Raw genomic sequence first — 22,824 nt, 5'->3', positions numbered from 1 at the left:
CGTTGGGGAAGGAGGGAGTAAATAAATGGGATTTTGGAACTTCCACAGGTTGGCACGGGCTGCAGCAGCTGCTTTGAAGGCACTCTAACACACACAGGGGCGCTGTTCACCCTGTGCCACATTTTAGGAACTCTTTGTACTTTATAGAGATTGTTGGTTATCGCCAACCCCACTCCTCAAGTTGAATAAGGCATGTTCTTACTTTGCCAGCCTTGTCTGTCCCCAACCATTCCACAAAGTACACACAACTTAAAAACTGTGCAAGTCTGTTAGTGTTTTTCATAGCTGATTTCTTTAAAAAAAAATCAACACAAATAAATGCTCTTCATTCCTTCCCTTTCAATACAACAAGTAAACAAAATATATTTCACAAGTAATCAGCAGATATTTCTGTGGCACCTCATGCGCTGTATTGGCATCAGAATTATTAAAAGTCCCAGGCAGTACTTGTGCAATACTTCTTCGGACGAGATAAGCATGGTAACAAATATTCCAACTTTGCATAGAAATCCTCAAAATCAAAAATTGCCTAGTCACTAGCTAATTTCAGGCTGACAAGTGTGAAAGATTTGAACTTCCTCCACATGTACTTCCTTCCTTTGATGCTTCCCTTCGAGTCTTATAGGTGTGTCTCTGCATGTTTAATCTTCCAGTTATAAAGCAATTCTTAATTCCCTCCCTCTGCCCCTGCTGCAAACAACACAGGAACTTTTCCTACTGGTTATCAATGGCCAATACAATCCTCCCAACTGAGGCAAGTACAAGAAATAAGCAACAATCAAACCGTTGGCATGTACATGCGGAAAGCGCCACATTTCCAAAGAGATAATTATTATTATTATTTTTTTTTCGTCGTTTTTCTTTTCCTTGGGAGGGATCAGATGTTAACGAGAGACAATGCGTACTCATGACACCGGACAAACCACCCGCAGCAGCATGAGTATAAACTATAACCTGGAAGGGATCCGGGTTGTAATGCAAAATTTGTTTCAAAGGCTTGAGAGTTTCACAGAATGACAACACTGCTGCTCCAGCTGCCGCCACCTTTTCGTGTGGTGCTGTTGGCTGTAAACCTTTTTAATTTCAAAATGTAGAGAAGGAAAGGAAATAATAATTAAAAAAAGAAAAACACCACATAAAGCGACGCGCTGCTGTGCTTCCCCCCTCCCCCCCCCTTTTTTTTCTTTTCTTTTCAGAGGATAACACAGGAAGAGCAGCACTGATCGTCCCCGTTGGGTTGGGAAGCGTAGTTCATTTGCCGGACGATCTCGGCAAAAAGCTCGTCCACCGAGGCTTTGTTTTTGGCTGAAGTTTCCATAAAGGGGCAGTTCCATTCCTCCGCCAGGGCTTTGCCTTCCCCGAACGAGACCTCCCGCTCGCCTTCCAGGTCCACCTTGTTGCCCACCAGGATCATGGGCACCTTCTCGTACCTCTTGACCCGAATGATCTGATCCCTCATGGGCTTGATGTCCTGAAAGCTCTGCTGGTTCACCAGGCTGTAGACCAGGATGAAGCCCTGCCCGTTCTTGATATACAAGTCCCGCATGGAGGCGAACTGCTCCGTGCCGGCCGTGTCCAGGATCTCTAGTACCGACGGCGAGGAATCCACCTCGATCTCCTTGCGATAAAAGTCCTCGATGGTAGGGTCGTACTTCTCGATGAAGGAGCCCGTCACAAACTGGACGGTGAGAGCGGATTTGCCCACCCCGCCAGAGCCAAGCACGACCACTTTGTATTCTCGCATGGCTCTTTCACGCACACCCAGGGCGGGCGGGCTGAGCGCGGCTGGCTTCCTTCGCCGGGCTCCTATTCTTCTCCCCTCCCACCCTCAGAAAGGAAGGGGAGAAAGAGAGAGAGGGGGGAGAGAGAGAGAGACAAGGCGAGAGGAGGAGGGAGCCAAGAAGAAGCCGTCCCCCGACGGAAAGGAGGCTTCCTTTCTTTGCTGGAGCTGTGGCGGAGAAAGCCCTCGGGAAGCGGCGGCAGGCGCTGAGACGACCAGGGGAGGCGGCTTATCGGGGCAAGCTAAGCCTCTCTCGCCTTTCCCTGCGCACCAGCGCCCAGGCGGAATGAAACGAGTCGCGACGGGAGCTTGGAGACGTTTTCGCCCGGCAAAACCTGCGCCTCAACAGCTCGAGGAGAAGGAGGAGGAGGAGGAGGAGAGGGAGGAGGAGCAGGGGGAGGAAGGGAAGCGGTGACGGCGGCGGCCGCCGCGGCTGCTGTTGCTGTTCAGGGTAGCGTGGAGGCGGCGCGCGCTAGTTCCGATCGCGTCCCGGCAGCGAGCAGAGCGCCTCAGCCAGGCGCGCGCCGCCCCAGCCCCGCTAGCGCCGCCGCGAGCCATTCCTTTCTCACTTGCGCCCAGCCGGGCTGCGGGCTCTTGCTAAACCGTCCGCTTTTTTCCCCCTTCCTCTGCCGACCCCCTTAGGCACGAGGACGCACCCCTTTCCCCACCTGAAAGGGAGGCGGGAGGAGGGAGGAACAGACCCTCCACGCCTCCCCTTGTCTGCCGCCCTTCTGGTTGGCATTGGCTGACTTGCCGTGCTCATCAACCGGCCGCGGCTTATTGGCCGAGAGCGGGAGCTTCCTCGTGGATTGGCTGTAAGGGAAACGGACTGTCGAGGGAGCAGCTGTTTCTTTCTTTCTTTCTGGCTGCCTGCGCTGTTTCTCCCCTTTTTCCCTTTTTCCCCTTCTTTTCTCTCCCTCTGTTCTTCTAAAGGCGAGAAGTTTTGGCGGACAATTTAGAAAAAGGAGAGGAAGAGCGCAGCTGGTTCTGCCGAAAATGTATCCTTCGAAAACAAGTTCCGGAAGGCGAGCCTGAAAGAACCCTCGTCAAAGAGCCGAGGGCGAAACTTACTGCCTTACTCACAAAGCGCCAGTCTAAAGTCTGACTCTCGGTGTGACTCGCGCAGGAAGCGAGTTAACACAGTAAACCATCTTTCAGTTGTTCAAACAGGCGTGGAGCTGAAATGATGATGACCATGTGAAACCTGGTGGGGGGTTGGGTTGGGTGGTGGGGTTTTTTTGGGGGGGGGTGCCTTCAGCTCATTGTTGCCTGGGTTAGCCCATGCAATTTTCCTGGCAAGGTTATGTAAGTGGTTTTCCCTTGCCTGCCTCCTAGGGCTGAGAGAAAGTGACTGGCCCAAAGTCATCCAGATGGCTTGGTGCCAAGATCGCACTAGAACTTGGTCTCCCAGTTTCATGTCTGGTGCCTCAATGACTACACCAAATTGGTTTTTCCCTTGATTTTAGAAAAGCTGAATAAATCTACCCAATCTACTCCCGTCATAAGAAACCTACTGCTTCAGGCCAGTCTGCTTCAGTGCTATGTGTCATACATGCTCAGATGCATCTAAGAAACTTCTCTGGAGGACATGAAAGTAATAGTGCTGTTCCACAGTGTAGGAAATCAGCACGCATGCACACACACACACGCCCGCGCACAAAGGCTTTCCTAGCATCAAATTCTCCACTATCAAGAAAACACTCCAAGCAGTCCCTCCAATCTATTGAGAAAACTGGAGCATCCATTCAGTGTCCATTTAGAGAAATCCATGCCAGTCTGTTCATAAGCAAAATGCCTTCAGCCACAGCTCCCCAGGCTGGACCTGATGGGATTAGAATTTACATCCCCCCCACACAAATTCTAAGGACAGGACATGACCTTTAGGACATAATAGAATTAAACCACCACCACTGAAATAGTAAAAGACACAAGGCTCATTACAATGCACAACTGCCTGGACCATCTCAATCACAAAAAACCCAGAACCCTATAAAAATCCATCCACTCATCCACTCAGAAATATGCTGCTGTCACTGAAGTTTCTGGAAAACCAAATAAAGAGAGGCCGCCTTTCCGCCATTTTATTCCCAGTGGGTTTTTTTTCTCCCAGCTTGGAACCAGACTGGATTTTTCTTCCTACAATGGTTTCTTAACAGCATCTGGTTTTTAGGACATGCTGCATTTGGAGACTTTCGCATTCAACAAATATGTTAGTTTAAATGTGGCTACAGATAACAGGATGATCCCATGGTCTGTTAAGATTTAGGAGTCAATATGATGGGAAGAAAGGCAACAGTAGATCATCAGAACACACTACTTGAAAATTCTGGCAGAATAACATATTTTATTCTGTTCTTGTAGCATCAGTGGTGGTATTCAGCCGGTTCACACCGGATCAGGCGAACCAGTAGCAAGAATTTGGCGTGGGTCGCCGAACTGGTAGTAAGTTCTGACTGGCCATGCCCCCCACACGGTCACCCGCCCGCCCGATGCTCACTCACCCCGCCTGCCTGCCTGACATTCGCCTAAGGTATTTCTTTCTTTTTTTTCCCTCCGGACAATCAGCTGTAGGTAAGATCAGCTGTGCCGGAATTTCCCTTGTTGCTCCCAGGAAGGCAAAAAATGGAGGGAGCAGTTCAGCCTCCCCCTCCACTGTTTGCCTTCCAGAGCCCCAGAGAAGACTTAGGGGAACAAAAACGCCCCCCAGAGGCTTCTCTGAGGCTAGGAAGCTCCCAAAATGAAGCTTGGAGGGGTGCTGCACGCCCCTCCCATGCTCTGTTCCTTTTCTTCCAGAGCCCCAGAGGAGCTTTAGGAGAGCAGAAATGACCCCCCTCCCCCCGAGGCTCCTCTATGGCTAGGAAGTTCCCAAAAATGGGTGGGGGCTGCAAAAAAGCCACATCCACCCAGTCACATGGCCACGCCCACCAAGCCACGCCCGCAGAACTGGTAGTAAAAGTTTTTGAATCCCACCACTATGTAGCACAATTTATTTAATGGTGTAGTTGAGCAACTAAATGTTGTATTTCTATTAAAGAGGGGCTTGCAAATTGAATTATACCATAAGTTAATTTTTTTCATATTTGTGAAGCAAACTTGAAAACACACTGAGTGTTTTGACATTATGATTTCCAGTTAATCTGGAAATACCTAATACATTGGTGAACAGAGATATTTTAAACTAATCTGAAAATCCCCAGATGGAATTTCTTTCTGAAACTTTCATTTTAAAATAGCCACATTAAGTAGGGTGAGGAGAACAGAAAAAGCAATCCCAACTACGAGGCAGGAAAATAGCTAGGAATTCCATGAACAAAGTCAAGAGTATAAAAATTTTTCGGTCATTTTGATTCCTGAAAGTAGATGATTAAAAATGAGCAATGCCTCTTTCACAGGCATTCCAAGAGTTAGTTGAGTGATATTGGCATTTCACATGGATTACTAAATGCATTGCATCTGCTATGATGTATATCTCCAGATCAGGCTGGAGTTAATTAGGATTGTAAAACTCCTTTGGTCAAACTTTATAATTCATCTTTATACAACAAGGCCCTGCTTCTTGATGCACCAAAATTTAAGCGTCAAATTAGACACTTCATTAGGCTTAATGATTTACGTTTACAGGTATCTTGACTTTCAGCCACAATTGGGAATTGAATTTTCATTGCTAAACAAGGCGGTTGTTTAAATCAGTTGTGCCTGATTTTATGATTTTTTTTTTTGCTATGCAAGTGGTGAATCATGTGGTCTTTAAGCAAATCCAATCCAACTCTTTAAGCTTCCCCTATTACTTTTGCTTTTTAGCTATAGCAATAGCACTTATACCGCTTTACAGTACTTTACATCCCTCTCTAAGCGGTTTACAGAGTCAGCATATTGCCCCCAACAATTTGGATCCCCATTTTATTCGCTTCAGAAGGATGGAAGGCTGAGTCAACCTTGATCCTGGTGAAAGTGAACTGCCAAATTACAGTCAGCGGTGGTTAGCAGAAGTAGCCTGCAGTACTGCACTCTAACCACTGTGACGCCATGGCTTTTAGAAGCTAGCTGGGAAGATTACAAATGGGAAATCATACGACCCCAGGCTGCTGCAATGACCATGAAAGCAAACCAGTTGCCAAGCACCCAAATGAATGTGGGGATGCTGTGACAGTCTTAAGTGTGGGAAATGGGTGTAAGTCATTTTTTTCATCACTCTTGTAACTTCAAATGGTCACCAAATGAATGGTAAGTCCAGGGCAGGAAACATTTTTGCTGAAGCATAATGAAGTGGTGTCCCTTGATGCTTCAACAAGAAACCCAATGGTGCTGTGTTGCAGTGCCATTTTTTTTACAGTAATCAATATTGAAAAGCAACAATGCCATTTTGTTACAGCAATCAATCTATGAAGCATCAATTACAAGTAGTTCTTGTAATTATTGTTCTGATTCTTACAGTAATTGTAATGCCTATTAACTTAACGGTTAAAAAGCAATTGCCTTTTATATTACTGTGCTGCAGATTATCTGAAAGATAGGGAAGTGAGCAATCACCCAAAATATGGGCTATTTCTTCAGGTTAAGGAGAAAGTTATAGCTTAAAGGGCAGTTTTAAGAAATAAACAATTTAACTGATTCACAATTGTGATTCAGCCATGAACCCTGCTGAGATTGCCATATTATGATAAGCTATTTGGATTTCATTTGATTTTGTCTTAGCTTGTTGTGTAACACTAGCCACTGTACTTTTTAAAATATACTTCATACCTCACATATCAATTTAGCCAGTGGTGGCTTCTTTAAACAAGCCAAGAGTTACTGCAATTAGCCCTACAAAAATGTGTAACGTGAATGGGATGTTGGATTACAAATTGTAGTTGTATTTGGAGATTTGAATTAAACTGATATTGCCAAAAATGTATTTTTTCTATCATAAAATAAAATGACATAACCATAAAATTAATCACTACTCTATCCAAATGTTCACTCTTTCTTCTGTACTTTTTCTTTGTACTTGTACTGCTTTTCATAATAATCTAAACTTAATGACACTTAATCAATTTCTTCCACAAAATGCTGGGCAAAAATATTCTGCATTTTCACCTTTTAACTGGAACTCTTACCTGGGAAAATCAGAGTTAATATTTTACCCCACCTAAATAACTTTCAGTTCCTGAAAATGTATGCATTTAGCACAGAGGTTAATGATCTAGAGACTCTATAACCTTAAATCAATTTAAGAAAAGCTCTTTTTCACTGAACTGCATTCTAACTGGTGAATCATTTCAGTCCAACGGGGGACAACTGCCACATGATATTATTTTCAATTTTGTCTTTGTTAATGACAACCAAACTGACTGATTTGAATTATAAGGAACCCTGGCTGTTTGCCATAGTCATCGTCAAGCCATTTTATTGTTGCTTGCTTTGTCACTCGCATTCCTTTAAGAGAAAAAATGTTGCAATTTCCAACCTTTGCTCCTTCTATACAATAGTCTACTATTACAAAAGTTTTAATTCTTTAGATTCACAAAATACTTTATGCAAATGTAAAACGTCCACTGAATAAACAGTGTTGGCTAGAAAAACAATGACCACAAGCTGTATCTCCTTCCCTGTGATGGATTCTCTTCTTGTGCCATTCACATCAACATAGTAATCAGCGCCTGGCTGCTAATGAAGGAAGAATAATACATTATGTTTGAAAACCACTATTCTGACAACATTGTATAGAGTTTCATAGAAAGGCAAACCTGCTCATTACAAACACTCTTCCTCTGCCTTAACAGCTGAAAATGCATCACAGAGCACTAGCTGATAGGCTTTTGTTAATGTGCTCTTTTATACAATGAGAAGGGAAGTTCCTGGAAATCTTGAATGTGGCTCCAGATGCCTTCAAAAACCATGAAAAAGGTATCTTCGAGTCAAGTGTACTTTCTTCCTAGTGACTTTGTGTAGACATCCTTGTAGATCTCTTTCAAACAACGTGGAAGCTGTTTGCAATTTTTTTCTTCTAGGTCTCCCTCATCCTCCCATTTTCTCAGTCCTTAAGACCTTGGAATTTTCTTGTCTTCCATCCAAGGGCTCAACTATTACCAAATGGGATATTTTTAATATGACAAATGAAGAAAATAATTCAATACACCACTAATGAATATCTAATAGTATTTTATTAAACATAAATGCATTCTTTTTAAGTTTTTCCCTTAAGATGTTGGATTATGATCAAGAAAAGCCAGGGTTCAAGCCCATCTCAGATATGGCAGATCAGTAGGTAATAGCCCACTCTATCTCACAGCATTTTTATTGTGGGGAGAATTAGTCAAGAGATGCTATGTGCACCCCCTTGAAGTCTTTGAGAAAAGTGGAAACAGGAATTTAAGAAAGAGAACTACTATATGCCTTTTGACCACTGAAATACACAATTATCTCTTCAGAGTAAACACAAAAGTGCAAGTTATGAATCCACCCTGAAAAACCCTCATCAATGCTCTGCTTTTCCCCAAAAACCAGACCAGTTGAAAACCAATTGCGTTCAGTGGTGGGATTCAATTTTTTTTACTACCAGTTCTGCGAGCATGGCTTGGTAGGCGTGGCAGGGGAAGGATACTATAAAATCTCCAGTCAGAGGTGGTTTTTGCCGGTTCTCCAAACTACTCAAAATTTCCACTACCAGTTCTCCAGAACTGGACAACCTGCTGAATACCACCTCTGGTTGAGTTCTTTTCATCCATATATCACAAGCAAACCTCCCCACCAAAATAAAAAACAAACAAACATGTGCTCTGTGCAGTCCCAGCCTTAAATATTCTACTACCTATGGTATTATAGCTGATAATGAAAAACTACAAATATTGTTGCAGTAGAGAGAAGTTCACTGAAGATGGGCTCCAGCATGAATCCAAAAATTCAGAAGACAAAGCCAATGGTCCCAGTGACCAACCCAGATTGGATCATGCAACATTATCCTGGGAAACATATAGTCGTCTTCATTTGTGATAGAAATACTGTACATGAAATAACATGTACTACTATATAAATTGCACATAGGTTTATAATTCTATATACATAATATAATTATTTCCATGGCTGCGATGCATTGTATATTGCCAGCATTCGATTTTAATTCACATAACATCCTACATGCTTACATCACATGCAGTTTCCTTGACATTATACCAACGTAGTTTGGCATTCCTTTTTTTTCTCTCCAGGACATATTTTCCCCCCAAATTTCTATTTTAGTCTATAACTTTGAGCTTTACAGATTATTCCCATCCAGGTATTGACCAAGGCCAGTCTTGCATAGGATTCTAAGTTCAGCCAAGGTCAGCTATGTGGTGCCCTCTAGCTGGATAGTTTTTTTCTTAATAATGTTCATAATCTTTTAATAACTATGTAAACAGGAGATATTTAAAAAATCCTTGGAGATAGGGAACAAGTAACAAAACAAATGTGACATCACACAAATGCAACAACTTACCTACCATAATCCCATCAGGGTGCAACTATGCAATAGTGATATTTGCTTTATGATGTTACCATGCACATCTAACCATTTTGGTATCATTTCCTAAAAATGCCACTGCCAGATTGCAATTATAGTTATGGATATATATTGTCCACTGATATATATTTTTTCTGGAACCAAAGACAAGGCAATCAGAACAAAACACTGGTAGCAGAAAATGTGATGACATCTGTGATCAAAAGTTTGCAATTTTCAGCAGTTTCTTGGAACAATCTATAGCAGGGATGTCAAACTGGCGGCCATAGGGAGGATACATCACATGCAGACCATGCCCACCCCAGCTCCATGAAGGAGAAAAATATTGGGAAATGTCACATGACAGTAATGTGACACTACAAGTTTGACACCCATTATCTATAGAAACGGAGTGTTTTCTTTGCAATCTTTCTTCTCAATTTATTGTTCTATATGACAACCAAGCTAAAAGAGTTCTATAAAACTCAATTTCTCATGATTCTATCATAGCATATTTTGATAAAATTATCAGTATACCTTGGATTTACATTAGAAAAGATAAAGGTTGAACTATAAATAGCAAACATTAGATGTGTAACATATACCTTGTTGATTGTTTGTAAAGGTAAATGAAATTAATCATAAAGAGATTTGGATTGAATGTACCTATATTTGTGTTCTGTGTATTAGAAGTGCTAATTTGAAACATAATTTCTATATGCTTTGATGAATGGTAAATGATTCTCATTATCATTTATGATAACTACTTGTAACTAGATATGTTTGTAGTAAGAGTCAGTTTCTCCTTTGACTGAGGAAGTTAACTACTGTATGACTAAGGCTGATTAATGCTGAGTCATCCATTTCCTGCTTCCTTGCTATGTGATAGTTAACACCTTGATAAACAGACATTCTCTACTTTCAGCGTTGTTCTAGTTAATCATTAGGTTTACTATCACATTGCATTTGAGTGACATAAGGATTTTTAAGAGTTAACTTCCAGAGGATGTAGGTTTTCATGATTTGCCTTGTTGCTTTAGTATAGCCTTTTCTCCTTCCTCCTATCCCTCCCTTGACTTTTGACCTTTTGCAATTATTCATACCTTTGTTTTTGTTTTTTGTTTTAATTCCATCTGCGCTGAGCCCTAGAATAGTTCAGGCAGGGGAGGTTTTGCCTTCTCTTCCAACCTTGGTGCAGCTCCAGTCTCTACAGCCCTTGAGTTCCTGGCCTCCTGGTTTGTACCATCTGAATTCATGAAGGCAGGCAAGCAGGCAGGTACCAGAGAGAAGTAGGCTACACAACTGCAAATGTCAACCAGTGGCTATTGCTACAGACCATAATGAGAAAATATCATCTACAAAAAATACTGTGATGGCTCTGGGAATGGTTCATCCAGCCTGATTGGCCAGTCTAAATATATGCTGGAGAATCCAGATGTTTAAAAGTTTGCCTTCCCCATACCCTTTGGCAGCCTCACTTTTTGCCCATTTTAGTTACTTTATCCTATTTTTTGTTACACACTATCTTCAAGGGCCAGCCTATGAGAAAATAAAAAGGGAGATGAAATATATATCAGAGGTAGTATTTAGCAGGTTCTGACCAGTTCTGGAGAAATGGTAGAGGAAATTTTGAGTAGTTTGGAGAACTGGCAAATACCACCTCTGACTGGAGTTTTCACAGTATCCTTCCCCTGCCACGCCTACTAAGCCATGCCCAAAGAACTGGTAGTAAAAAATTTTGAATCCCACTACTGATTATATATATATCCCTGCTGCTTGGATGGTATTAGCACCTTCAATAAGCTCTGTTGTTACTTTTTACTGTAAGAATGTGTTTCTGGGCCAGTCAAAAGCCATACATGTTAAAACATGAGATGGAGTCAGACTCAAATCTAAATTTGATTTCACTTTTTGAATTATTTAATTCAAATAATGTATATTTCATATTGTTTCTCTTTGTTTATGTTTAGTAACTTGCCTCTTGAACAATTAGTTTTATAATATCTTTTGAAGGTCTGTGGATGCCTGGTTAAACTTTTGAGCAGTTTACAGAAAAAATTGAATAGTTGGTGTATATAGAATTGTTCTATTTAACCTATTCCTTTCAGATGTTTTTATCAAGTAGAATTATAATCATATTAAGTACTATCTTATAATCTCTTAAAATATGAAGTTTTTACTATGGTAACAACAATACAATTTGTATTATGTCAGTATTGTCATTACTACACATTCATATTCTCTCTCTGTCTCTCTCTTTCTCTCTCTCTTTTATACAATTATATAAAATATTACTCAAATGTAAATGTGAACAGAAAGTGTTCTTTCTCTGAAAGAACTTGTTTTTTTTAACTTTTTTTATTTGACCTAATTGTTTAAGCTTCCTAAGCAGAGGATAAGAATTCCGAAAATGCAATTAAGTTCATTAGAAAATGGAAAAGAGCTAAAGAAGTATGAATTTCACCTTTTTTTTAAAAAAGGAATATTCTAAACACAACAAAATGTCTTAATGACAAGCATGTAATGCATGTTGTCAGTTAGTACTTCCTGAATCTTAATGAACAATCCAACTTTCCATTTGCTAATTTTTTTTTGTTTTTAAGTTTACTTCTCTTGTAGAACCTATTTGCTCTGCAGGACTTCACCCTCCGCCTTGCGTTCACACTATTTGTAATGTTTTACCAAAGGTTCTTTTCTTTCCTTTGATCATATGTTGCAATAGCATTCTGGTATAGTTTCAGAGCCTGATTTATCATGCCTCATATGTTAGGTCACAAGGATATTGAATTGGTTGATTAATATGCATTTCATTATTCATCAGATTTTAGGCTGACATCGTCAGCACACCTTAAAATGTATAAAAATGTCAATAATTGTTATAACAATATCAATACAAATCAGTAAAACATCCATAGTAAAATAGAAAGCATTAAAATGTCAACAATAAATAATAAAATAATCCATAAGAAACAAAGTATTTATTTTTAGCCTGTCTTTATTATTTTTATAAATAAATCAAAGTAGCAAACATACTAATATGTCTTTCTCCTCCTATTTTCCCCACAACAACAAGCTTCATCACTGGAGGCCCTCAAGAAGAGATGAACTGCCAGTTGTCAGAAATGGTTTAGGGTCTCCTGCTTGGATGGGAGGTTGGACTGGATGACCTACAAGGTCCCTTCCAACTCTGTTAATTTGTTACCTGTTAGCAACCCTGCAAGGTGAGTTGGGCTGAGAGAGGGTGATTGGCATAAAGACACCACGGGCTCTTGGTTTCTCACATTGTGCTTTCAACAATAGACCAAACTAGCTAAATAGAAAAATGCCATAGCACTCTACTACTATGGTTAAATTTATAGTATCCCTAAATATAACAATCTCCTAGTACTACGAGTACAATCCCCAAATTAAAGACAATTAATTTATCTTTAGAAAAATTGGACACATTTTTTCCAGTGCCATCATTCTGCTGAACATTTAAGTCCCACAACCCTGTCTCATTTCTCATCTTTTCATCTTTTTTTACTATCTTTTCCTATTGGTTTCTTATGATTTATCAATTGTTTGTAACTTATGGCTAATGATCGTAACTATGATTCATGACATATGACCTACTACTTGCTGTTTATATGTACACTGGGAGCTTATACACAGGAGACAAATTCCTTGTGTGTCCAATCATACTTGTCCAATAAAGAATTCTGTTCTGTTCTGCTCTGCTTCTCCAGCATATGGCATAGTGACATTCAATTAAATTTATTTATTTATTTATTTTATTTTATTTGTCAATTGCTTACAAGATAATGGGTATAAGAATAAACATAGTTATGAATACATGAAATGGATACATATAAGAAAAATAAAAGAAACAATAGGACAGGGACAGTAGGCATGTTGGTGCGCTTATGCACGCCCCCTACAGACCTCTTAGGAAAGGGGTGAGGTCAATAGTAGACAGTCTAAGGTTAAAGTTTTTGGGGTTTGGGGAAGAAACCACATAGTCAGGTAGAGTGTTCCAGACATTGACCACTCTGTTCTGAAGTCGTGTTTCCTGCAATCAAGTTTGGTGAGGTTAACCTTGAGTTTGTATCTATTGTGTGCTCTTGTATTGTTATGGTTGAAGCTGAAGTATTCATTGACAGGTAGGACATTGCAATGTATGATTTTATATACTATACTTAGATCGGACCAAAAATGGCATAGTTCTAGGTTTTCTAAATCTAGAATTTCAAATCTCCACATTGGCTTGGTCTTTATTGTAGTGCTCTTAGGAAAAACATCACAGTGGATGCTATTATAATATGGAAAGAGAGGCTATTTTATAATGTTGATGCTCTGACAGCAAAACATTGTCTTCTAGTTTCACCCCTCGTGTGAGATAATCTTTGATTAGGACTGCTTTTCCCATGAAGAAGACCCTAAACTGATCCCTTCTGGTTGAGACTGCAGTGTATACCATAATAGTCAAAAACAACACTTTAAATTAAACTTAAAAGCCTTTTGGTAACTAATGCATGGCTTCAGCAACAGAGGTAATATACTCCTACCAGCAATCATTCTGCCATATTTTGAATTGATTTATCTTCTAGATAACCTCCAAAAGCAGACTAATTTAGAACTTCCCTCTTGACAGACAACACTGGAATCAACTAAGAATCCTGATATACAAATAGCAGTTCCATATGGGGTGTGTGTGTTCAGCTTCAGGGTGCTTTTTCCCATCTATATCCTAACAGTTTTCAGACATCAAGACATAAATTCATAGCATCATTCCTTTCTTCCAAAGTAGCAATATAAGATGACTATCAACAACATATTGATGATACACAATCCAGACTGATAGATGATAATGCCTATGGGCTTCGTACACAGGAAATGGGACTTAGTTTTGTGGCATCTACATATAAGCAGACAACCTGTCCTCATCTATAACCATTGACTGAAACTGCCAACGAAAGGAAGACAGGAGCCATTGTAAAATTGCATCTGCAATGCCCGATCCTTACAGTTTCCCAGCATTAAAGCTTCTCCAGAGGGCTGAGTCTTCATATAATGTGTCCAAAGAAAAATTGCAGTACTTGAGTTTGGTCATTGTACCTTTAGTAAAATCACTGGGTTGATTTATTCCACGATCCGTTTATTTATTTTCTTGATTTCCACTGTACTATGAACAGTGGTGGGATTCAAATTTTTTTACTACCGGTTTGGTGGGCATGGCTTGGTGGGCGTGGCAGGGGAAAGTTACTGTAAAATCTCCAGTCAGAGGTGGTATTTGACAATTCACTAAACTATTCAAAATTTCCGCTACTGGTTCCCCAGAACTGGTCAGAACCTGCTGAATACCACCTCTGATTATGAACCATCATAACAGCTCAAAAATATCAGTTGTTAAGCTTTGATTTCATGTTACTTTCATTTATCTTCCCATGTTCATTTTGAGTTATTGTATATCAAAAGGTGTACTTTCATGCCCTTTTGATATGCTTGTGCAAAAATGACCATTTGTAATCCACATTATAAATTTCCCACATCCCCAAATATAAGCCAAGCTATGTATATTCAGGAGAAAATTTTGAGTTCTAGTCCTACACTAGGCAGGAAAGTTAGCTGGGTGACTCTGGGGCAGTCATTCTGTCTCAGATCAACCCAGCTCCCCAGGTTGCTCCTTGGGGGGAAATAGGAGGAGGAAGGCATATTAGTTTGTTTGCGTTGTTTATAAAAATAATAAATGTGGAATGTAAATAAATAAATACTGTGTCTGTGGCTTTAGAAGAACATTTTTATTCTTTCTTTCTATTTCCTTTCTTTCTGAATAAATAGACCCTAATGGTTCTTAACTGTAATAACTGACAGGAACTTTTGAAGTTCATTTCATATTTGATTCATTCAGGAGCATCATGTTTTTCTTTTCTTATTCTTTAGTTGACCAAACTGACTCAGAACTTGTGGTGGTTTATGACCTGCATTGTAACACTCTTGCCCTTGAGCTAAAAATCAAGGAAAGGCAGTATTTGAAGGAGAGGGGAAAGAGAACTGTAAATTGATTATCAAAAGCAAGCTGTGCTTTATCTCCCAGTACTTAACAAGGATGGCCAAATGGTCAGAACACAATCAAAATGTAAAAGGATGTAAAAGAGCATTCAGGCTTAACAAAGAATGCCTTTTCTCTGATCCATGACTGACAATAGAAGTAATATTGCTAAAAGTTCAACAAGATGACATATTCTTAGAGAAGAACTTGTTCCCAATTCTGTTGGTATGGAGAGATAACTAGTTTAGCATGATGGTTAAGGCACCACCAGGCTAGAAAAACCAGGAAACTGTTAGCTTTAATCCTGCCTTAGGCACAAAGCTATCTGGGTGTCCTTAGGCCAGTCACTTTCTCTCAATCCTAGAAAGCAGGCAATGGCAAACTGCTCCAAAAAAGACCTTGCAAAGAAACCTGCAGAATCCAAAATTGTTTTGAAGGGATAAAAAAAAAAAAAAGAGGCAATGTGCATGAAATTGCTTCTGGATGCAATGCTACTTTGCACGTATTAGGTACTGACTCAGAGAGGGTTAATTTAAAAAGGGGGAAAATAGTTTTGAAAAAGCATAAATATTATTATTCATTCTTAAGTAAGTCTCATTGAGCTCAGTGGTACACCTTGTCAATAAGTGTATTCGGTTGTAAACATGTTGTGATTTATAATAAACCCTCCTGGGTAATTAGGCTCTGAGGAGCTACAAAGATCTCAGAAGTGATATAGTGCATTTTTTACTTTCTGATGAATGGATGTTTTATGATTGGCCTTTAAGATAGCAATTTTATAAAAGCATCCATAAAATGCTTTCTACATTTCAAATCTACAATATAACCTCAAAAATTGGAACCCAGAATTAAGTTATACTATGGCTTGGGATGGTTTGTGGTGAACCAGACAGGGAACCTAGCTATTGAGGTTTATTCAGTAAAAGGTCTATTTTTCTGTCTTCTTAAGTAATATTTGTTGTTTATTTATAAATAACATGGATAAATCATCACCCAGACAAATCAAATCAAATTATTCTATGCTAAAGTGGCTGCAATTGTAATTACTTGGGTCACCTCAATTTTTCTACAACAAATCCAAACACATATAATGCCTTGGTAAGGCCACACTTGGAATACTGCCTCCAGTTTTGGTCGCCACAATGTAAAAAAGACGTTGATACTCTAAAAAGAGAACAGAGAAGAGCAACAAAGATGATTAGGGGACTAGAGGCTAAAACTTATAAAGAATGGTTGCTGGAATTAGTCTGATGAAAAGAAGGACTAGGGGAGACAGGATAACAGTGTTCCAATATCTCAGAGGCTGCCACAAAGAAGAGGGAGTCAAGCTATTCTCCAAAGTACCTGAGGGCAGGAAAGAAGCAATGGGTGGAAATTAAACAAGGAGAGAAGCAACTTAGAACTAAGGAGAAATTTCCTGACAGTTAGAACAATTAATCAGTGGAATGGCTTGCCTCCAGAGTTGTGAATGCTTCAACACTGGAAGTTTTTAAGAAGAGATTGGACAACTATTTGTCTGAAGTGGTGTAGGGTTTCCTGCCAAAGCAGAGGGTTGGACTAGAAGACCTCCAAGGTCCCTTCCAACTCTGTTATTCTATTCATTCACATCAGTGTAATTTGCCATTCTTACCTCTTAGAGTCTTATATTGTATTCTCATTCTGTTTCCTTTGATAAGCCCCACACTGTGATTGGCTCATCTTGCAGCACCATGATGTTTCCAGTGATATGTTCTTGGTCTCTGTGTGGGTCAAGACTCTTGGAACTGATCCATCTTTGGGATGCAATTTAGTACATGCCTTCTGAAGCTAGACAGTGTTATAACTCTTACAGAAAGATTGCTGTACTGCTTCACACAAGTTATGGAGCTAGATTATAAACAGGATTACAATGCATCCTGAGAAATCTTTTATATAGAACATTTTTACCTGGCTGAGAATTATGGATGCTATAGTCCCAGCCCATCCAGAAGTCACAGGATTGTACGCATAATAGTCAGAAACAGAATTACCTATTGTATTTATGCAATTCTCTACATATGTAGGACAAAATTCATACTTGCACAAAGAGATAATTATAATTGGTTCCCTTTTTTGTTGATTAATTAAGGAACAGTTCAGGAGTAGAGACAGCTTTTAGTTCAATTTGCAACTTCTTGTGCTTGCTTTGACTGCTGGTCCACAGTCTAGCTGAAGCTAATAACATCAACCTTATTTTAATTCCCCTACTTATCAGTAAGCCAGTTAACAAGCTTATCTAGTTGATTAAAAACAGTGAGATAAAAGCCAATGATATGGTTCCTATGGGGGTTCTTACAATTATTCACATGTGTGAGGCTTATTTGTTTCCTCTATTTATGAATGATTGATAAGCTTGTATGTTTGCATCTTATTCCAGTGAAAATTCTGTCCCAAAGTACAAATACATCTGACAAAGTCCACAAAACCTTATGGCACAATAAATCTGCTGCAGTGTCTATAGGGCTGGTTGTTGTTGTTGTTGTTGTTGTTAGTTGCAAGGTCATGTCTGACCCATTGCAACCCCAAGGACAATGTTCCTCCAGGCCTTCCTGTACTCTACTATCCCCCGGAGTCCATTTAAGCTCACACTGACTGCTTTAGTGGCTCCATCCATCCACCTCATTCTCTGTTGCCCCCTTCTTCTTTTGCCCTCAATCTTTCCTAGCATTAGGCTCTTCTCCAGTGAGTTCTTCCTTCTCATAATTTGGCCAACGTATTTGAGTTTCATCTACAGGATCTGGCCTTTTATATAGTTATATTTGCATATATCCAACCCCATTCAATTAATGATGACTGCAGCATCATTAAAACTTTGTCCTAAACAATTGATGGGCATCCCTGGCATCACTTCTCCCCCCCCTCCCCGCACTTTTTGGCTTAACAACATATTCCCTTCTCAGTAGGACTGTGCACATTTCCAAAATTATTCAGAAGTGCTTTAGACTTTTTGCAGTAACAACACCTCCCTGTGTCATTCATTAAAACAGCCCCTCAGGTTTTTTTTCTCCAAAATTTCTGCACAAGCCTGATGAAGAAAGGAAGAAGTTTTTTTAAGATTCAAAGATCAGTTGATATAGTGGTTAAGGCATCAGGCTAGGAACCTGGAGATGATGGAGATTTCTAGTCCCACATTAGCCAGCTGAATGACCTTGGGCCACTCCTTCTCTCTCAGCCTAGGAGGGCAAACCGCTTCTGAAAAACCTTGCTATAAAAACTATCGGGACTTGTCCAGACAGCTGCCACGAGTCAATGCTGATTTGAAACCAAAGCAAGAGCAAACAAACCAATAAAACAAAATAAAAAATCCCAAAGAAATATTTTAAGGATTCCTTAAAAGCACTTTGTGCAGAAGCTTAAACATATATGGACATGCCTCAATGAATTGTAGAGATGTGATACTTTAGTCCGAGATCTAAAACACTTCTGAATCATTTCTAATACTTACCCATAGGTAATTATTGAAATTAATTTGAAAAAAAATAAAAGTGGGTGAGAAATTAGGAGAGGAAAGAAACAGAAACCAGTTTCATATTTTAGGACATTCATGATATTTTGGTTAGCACTTTGGTTAAATCTTGGTGTACATGCTCAGATGAATCATTATGCGAGTGAAAACCTCTATATAAATTTTTTTCATAGATGATTCTTCTGGAACCTATAAAAGTCTTAAGATTTATTTCTTCTTTTTTTTGACACACAAAAAAAAATCTGGGATGGGTGCTAGTTCTGGTCTAAGATTCTGACCCTCCCTCTCTCCTTTCTTTTTCTCTGCTACAAGTTTGTTTCATGGTTCTTTTGTCTATTAATGCAGAACTACATGAATTTCAGTTCCTCAGTTCAGACCAGAAACTTCCTCTGAGTCATAGTCCTCCATCATCTGTGTTTTCTTTAAAATAAAAGTTGCCTTCTAAGCTGCTTTTTTGCAAAGGTATGACTTAATAGGACCTGTAGTTTGTCCTGAAGAGATGAGATTGAACCGCTCAAGACTTGAGAATGCAGGGAGATAATGCTGAAGACTTCTATGATGTCTTTTCTTTTATGTCCTTTAAAGTTGTAATACTGTCTAATACTATCTAAACATTCCTTTTGCAAACAATAGCATTATGGACTTAGCTTTTAGCTTCAGTAGTAAAACTCTGCAGGTCAACTGTGTCAATTCATCAGTGGGATTAACTGTACCTCTTCTTTTTGGGGAAAAATAAAAGTGAGCCCGCCTTTCCTTGAATTTCGTAAGTGAAAGCAATTAGTGCCAAAAATTTCCTCTACATTTCTAAAATTAATCTATTTTCATTTGATGAACAAAGTCTACAGATTTAAGAAAAACAAATTTGTTACCTGCCTGCACATAAATAGCTAGCTGATAGGAATATTTGGGAGAATCATAACTTATGATTTGTTTCCTTCATCATCTATGAAGCTGCTTATCAGTTCAATGCAATTTAGTTACTGTTACTGTGTATTCTCACAAACAAAAAACCAGTATTTGAGATAAGAATCATGTTGTTTATTTCAGCATAACCTTTTTTTTTTAAAAAAAAACAAGTCTTGGGGAAGCAAGTATTTATGAAAACCAACAATTTAAAATGAACATACCAGTATTAGAAAGTTTGCATTATCTAGCAAATCTCTTTTATAATATTGCTTTATCCCCTACAAATCCAGCATGCAGAAAGTGGTAACAATGATCAGCAAAAGCATAATACTAAAGCATAATAGCAATAGCATTTAGACTTATATAACGCTCCACGGTGCTTTACAGCCCTCTCTAAGCAGTTTACAGAGTCAGCATATTGCCCCCAACAATCTGGGTCCTCATTTTACCAACCTCGGAAAGCTGGAAGGCTGAGTCAATCTTGATCTGGTGAGACTTGAACTGCCAAACTGCCGGCAGCTGGCAATGAGCAGAAGTGGTCTGCAATACTGCATTTTAACCATTGTGCCACCATGGCTCATAATACTAAATAGCCTGTTGTTAATAGGGGTTTCAGGCTTTTGTGAATCAACATAACAGCTTCACCAATCTGCCAGATGGAATCCATAGCTTAGGTGTACACTACTATAGAAAGGATCAACTTTAAACATGTGGCATTTTATAGGTACAGGTGAATTGCTGTCTGGATCAGCGGAGGTGTAGATTGCATTATTCACCCGAATATTATTCATTCTTTGCTTTCACTTCATCCCCGCCTCCTCATCAGGTGTGCAACAAAAAATGTATCATTGATGGCAGCAGTTTTGATATAAGGTACATCTAGACATGAGACGAGACCATAGTTTGCTGCTTAGTCTTGTCTGCATTGTGGCTCATTCAGAGGTCAGGATACCTGACACAAAAGAAATAAAGGTTTATGGGTACATTTACAATCATCTGTTAGCTTCTCCTCCCACCTTTTTCTTCTATAATTACTCCACATTTAAGGCACTAAAGAAGTTGTATTTAATAATATGGGAGAACTTCAATGAATGAAGGCTAAAAGCAAACAGTTTCTGCATGTGGCTTTCCCATATACAATAGAATTCTAGATATGGTGCATTGACGCCAGTTTATGGAAATGAACAACTTTTATTTATTCATCTAATTTAAATAGCATCATAGAATATATATGATTAGATTCTGAAAAAAGACTTCAGAACAATTTCATAATAATCAAAATTAACCATTAGCACCAAAGCTGTAATTCCATTGAATGAAGATAAAGCTATGCTTGTTCTGGATATATGATAGAAACTATAAACTGAAGCTTTTTAAAGAACTTCAAAAGGCGGCCAGTCTCCAATTTTTAATCCTAGCAAGAAGATGAAAGGCTGGGCTCTGACTAAAACAAAGATAGCAGAGTTGCAGATAATTCAGACAACCATCCTGCAGTAGATGATCTCTGACCAGTTGCTTTTCATCTACATTGGGACAAAAACTTCCAGAATTCCCAGCCAGTAGCATCTATTCTGGGAATCCTGACTGTTATAGTCCCAACATAGTTGGAAAGCAACAGTCTGGACAAAATAGATTACTTGTTTTATTTTGTTGTTAGTTGTACAGATGCTCATAGGAGCATACATATAAATTATTTCCTAAAATGAGTGTTATTTTTATCTAACATTATACTTTTCTTTTGGTGCTTATATGGAAATACAATATAGATGATAGATAGATAGATAGATAGATAGATAGATAGATAGATAGATAGATAGATAGATAGATAGAATATATCTAACATATCTATCGAACTATCTATCTATCTATCTATCTATCTATCTATCTATCTATCTATCTATCTATCAATCATCTATATAATTTCCTTATTTCTTGGCAGCAATTTCTATCACCTTCTTTGGGTATTTTATTACATTGTGAGTTTTTTTACTTCCCTGTCTAGCCTATATGCCAGCCTATATGTCTAGCCTATACAAGCCTATACAAGTATTAATTGTGGTAAATGGACACAGAGGTAATGGGGAAAAATACTTCAGACACATATTAAGGCACTGAAAATTTGTTCTAATATTAAAACAAATGTTCCTATATTCAATCACGTATGTCTTGTCAAAATAACTATTACCTAATTGTTTTTCCAGACTATTACTAAAAATCTTTTTACAATCCAGGGTGTGTTTAAGCACATGAAAGGGAAAAACCATCTTAGTTTCAGAATGTAAGAAAAACTCACAACCATCTTCTAATCCAATATCTAATCTCTCTAAAGAGGCCATCCAGATGTGTATAGGTCCCCAACAAGTTAAGTATAGCGGTTTTACAAACCAGGAGGGTGAAAATAATCTAAAACAACTCTGCCAATATTCTTCTTTCCAAGAGTTCTCCAACAAAAGGTGATTAGCATAGATTTCCATGTTCAGGATAAACAGTTTGTCACCATAGTGTACACCAGCGGTTGCCAACCTGTTAAGTTTGAGCAATGAGAGGCTGAACCAGAGCATGAGTGCAACAGTACTTTATTTTACAAATAAAGGGCTGACCGTGCTTGCCAAGCCTGGAACTGGCTCGCAGCAATCAGCAGCCAGTTGGACCCCGCAGCCTGCTTTTATAGCTGGCTGCTGGGGAGAACCAACCAATGGGAATGGGGGAATAACGCCCACACAAAGTGAGTGGACCTGAGTGAGAACTCCTTGAGTCCTCAGGACATAACACCCCTTCCCCCAGATGCAAACACGCATAGTCCTTGAGGTAGATGGGGTTTGTGTTGCGCCCGGAGCGGCGCAACTCGGGAACATTGTCTGACTGTTCGGTATCAGTCTGTGATGGTTGAGCTGGCATAGTGTCGCCAACACTCTCTCTGGACTGGGCATCCTCGGAAACCACCGGGTTGGTTTCTGGGGTCAAGCTCTCGTGGGTTGGATCCGGTTGGTCAACTCTCTGGGCACTGTTGTCTGAGTTTGGGCTGACCGGACGACCGCTGGCGCAGACTGGTCACTGGGTGCGGTGTGGCTGGGTGGCGGATGAGACGGTTCCCTGCGACTGGAGACTCTGGATTCTTGTTTGCGAGGTTGCTGAGGCACCTTCTGAGTTGGTCTATGTGT

General features: G+C 39.6%; 1 protein-coding gene across 1 annotated transcript; it reads right to left on the bottom strand.

Annotated features, from left to right (window-relative positions):
• Positions 1-1,029: 1,029 nt before the first annotated feature.
• On the bottom strand, positions 1,030-1,881 carry RAP2B (RAP2B, member of RAS oncogene family). Its single transcript, XM_087933330.1, has one exon. It carries the CDS (start codon positions 1,742-1,744, stop codon positions 1,193-1,195), a length of 552 nt encoding a protein of 183 aa, XP_087789456.1. The 5' UTR covers positions 1,745-1,881; the 3' UTR covers positions 1,030-1,192.
• Between the last annotated feature and the right edge of the window lie 20,943 nt (positions 1,882-22,824).

Source organism: Pseudonaja textilis, chromosome 4, assembly GCF_049901715.1.
Source record: "Pseudonaja textilis isolate UNSWEBS1 chromosome 4, rPseTex1.2, whole genome shotgun sequence".
In the NCBI taxonomy this organism is placed as follows: Eukaryota; Metazoa; Chordata; class Lepidosauria; order Squamata; family Elapidae; genus Pseudonaja; species Pseudonaja textilis.
This window is presented reverse-complemented; position numbering and strand designations above follow the sequence as displayed.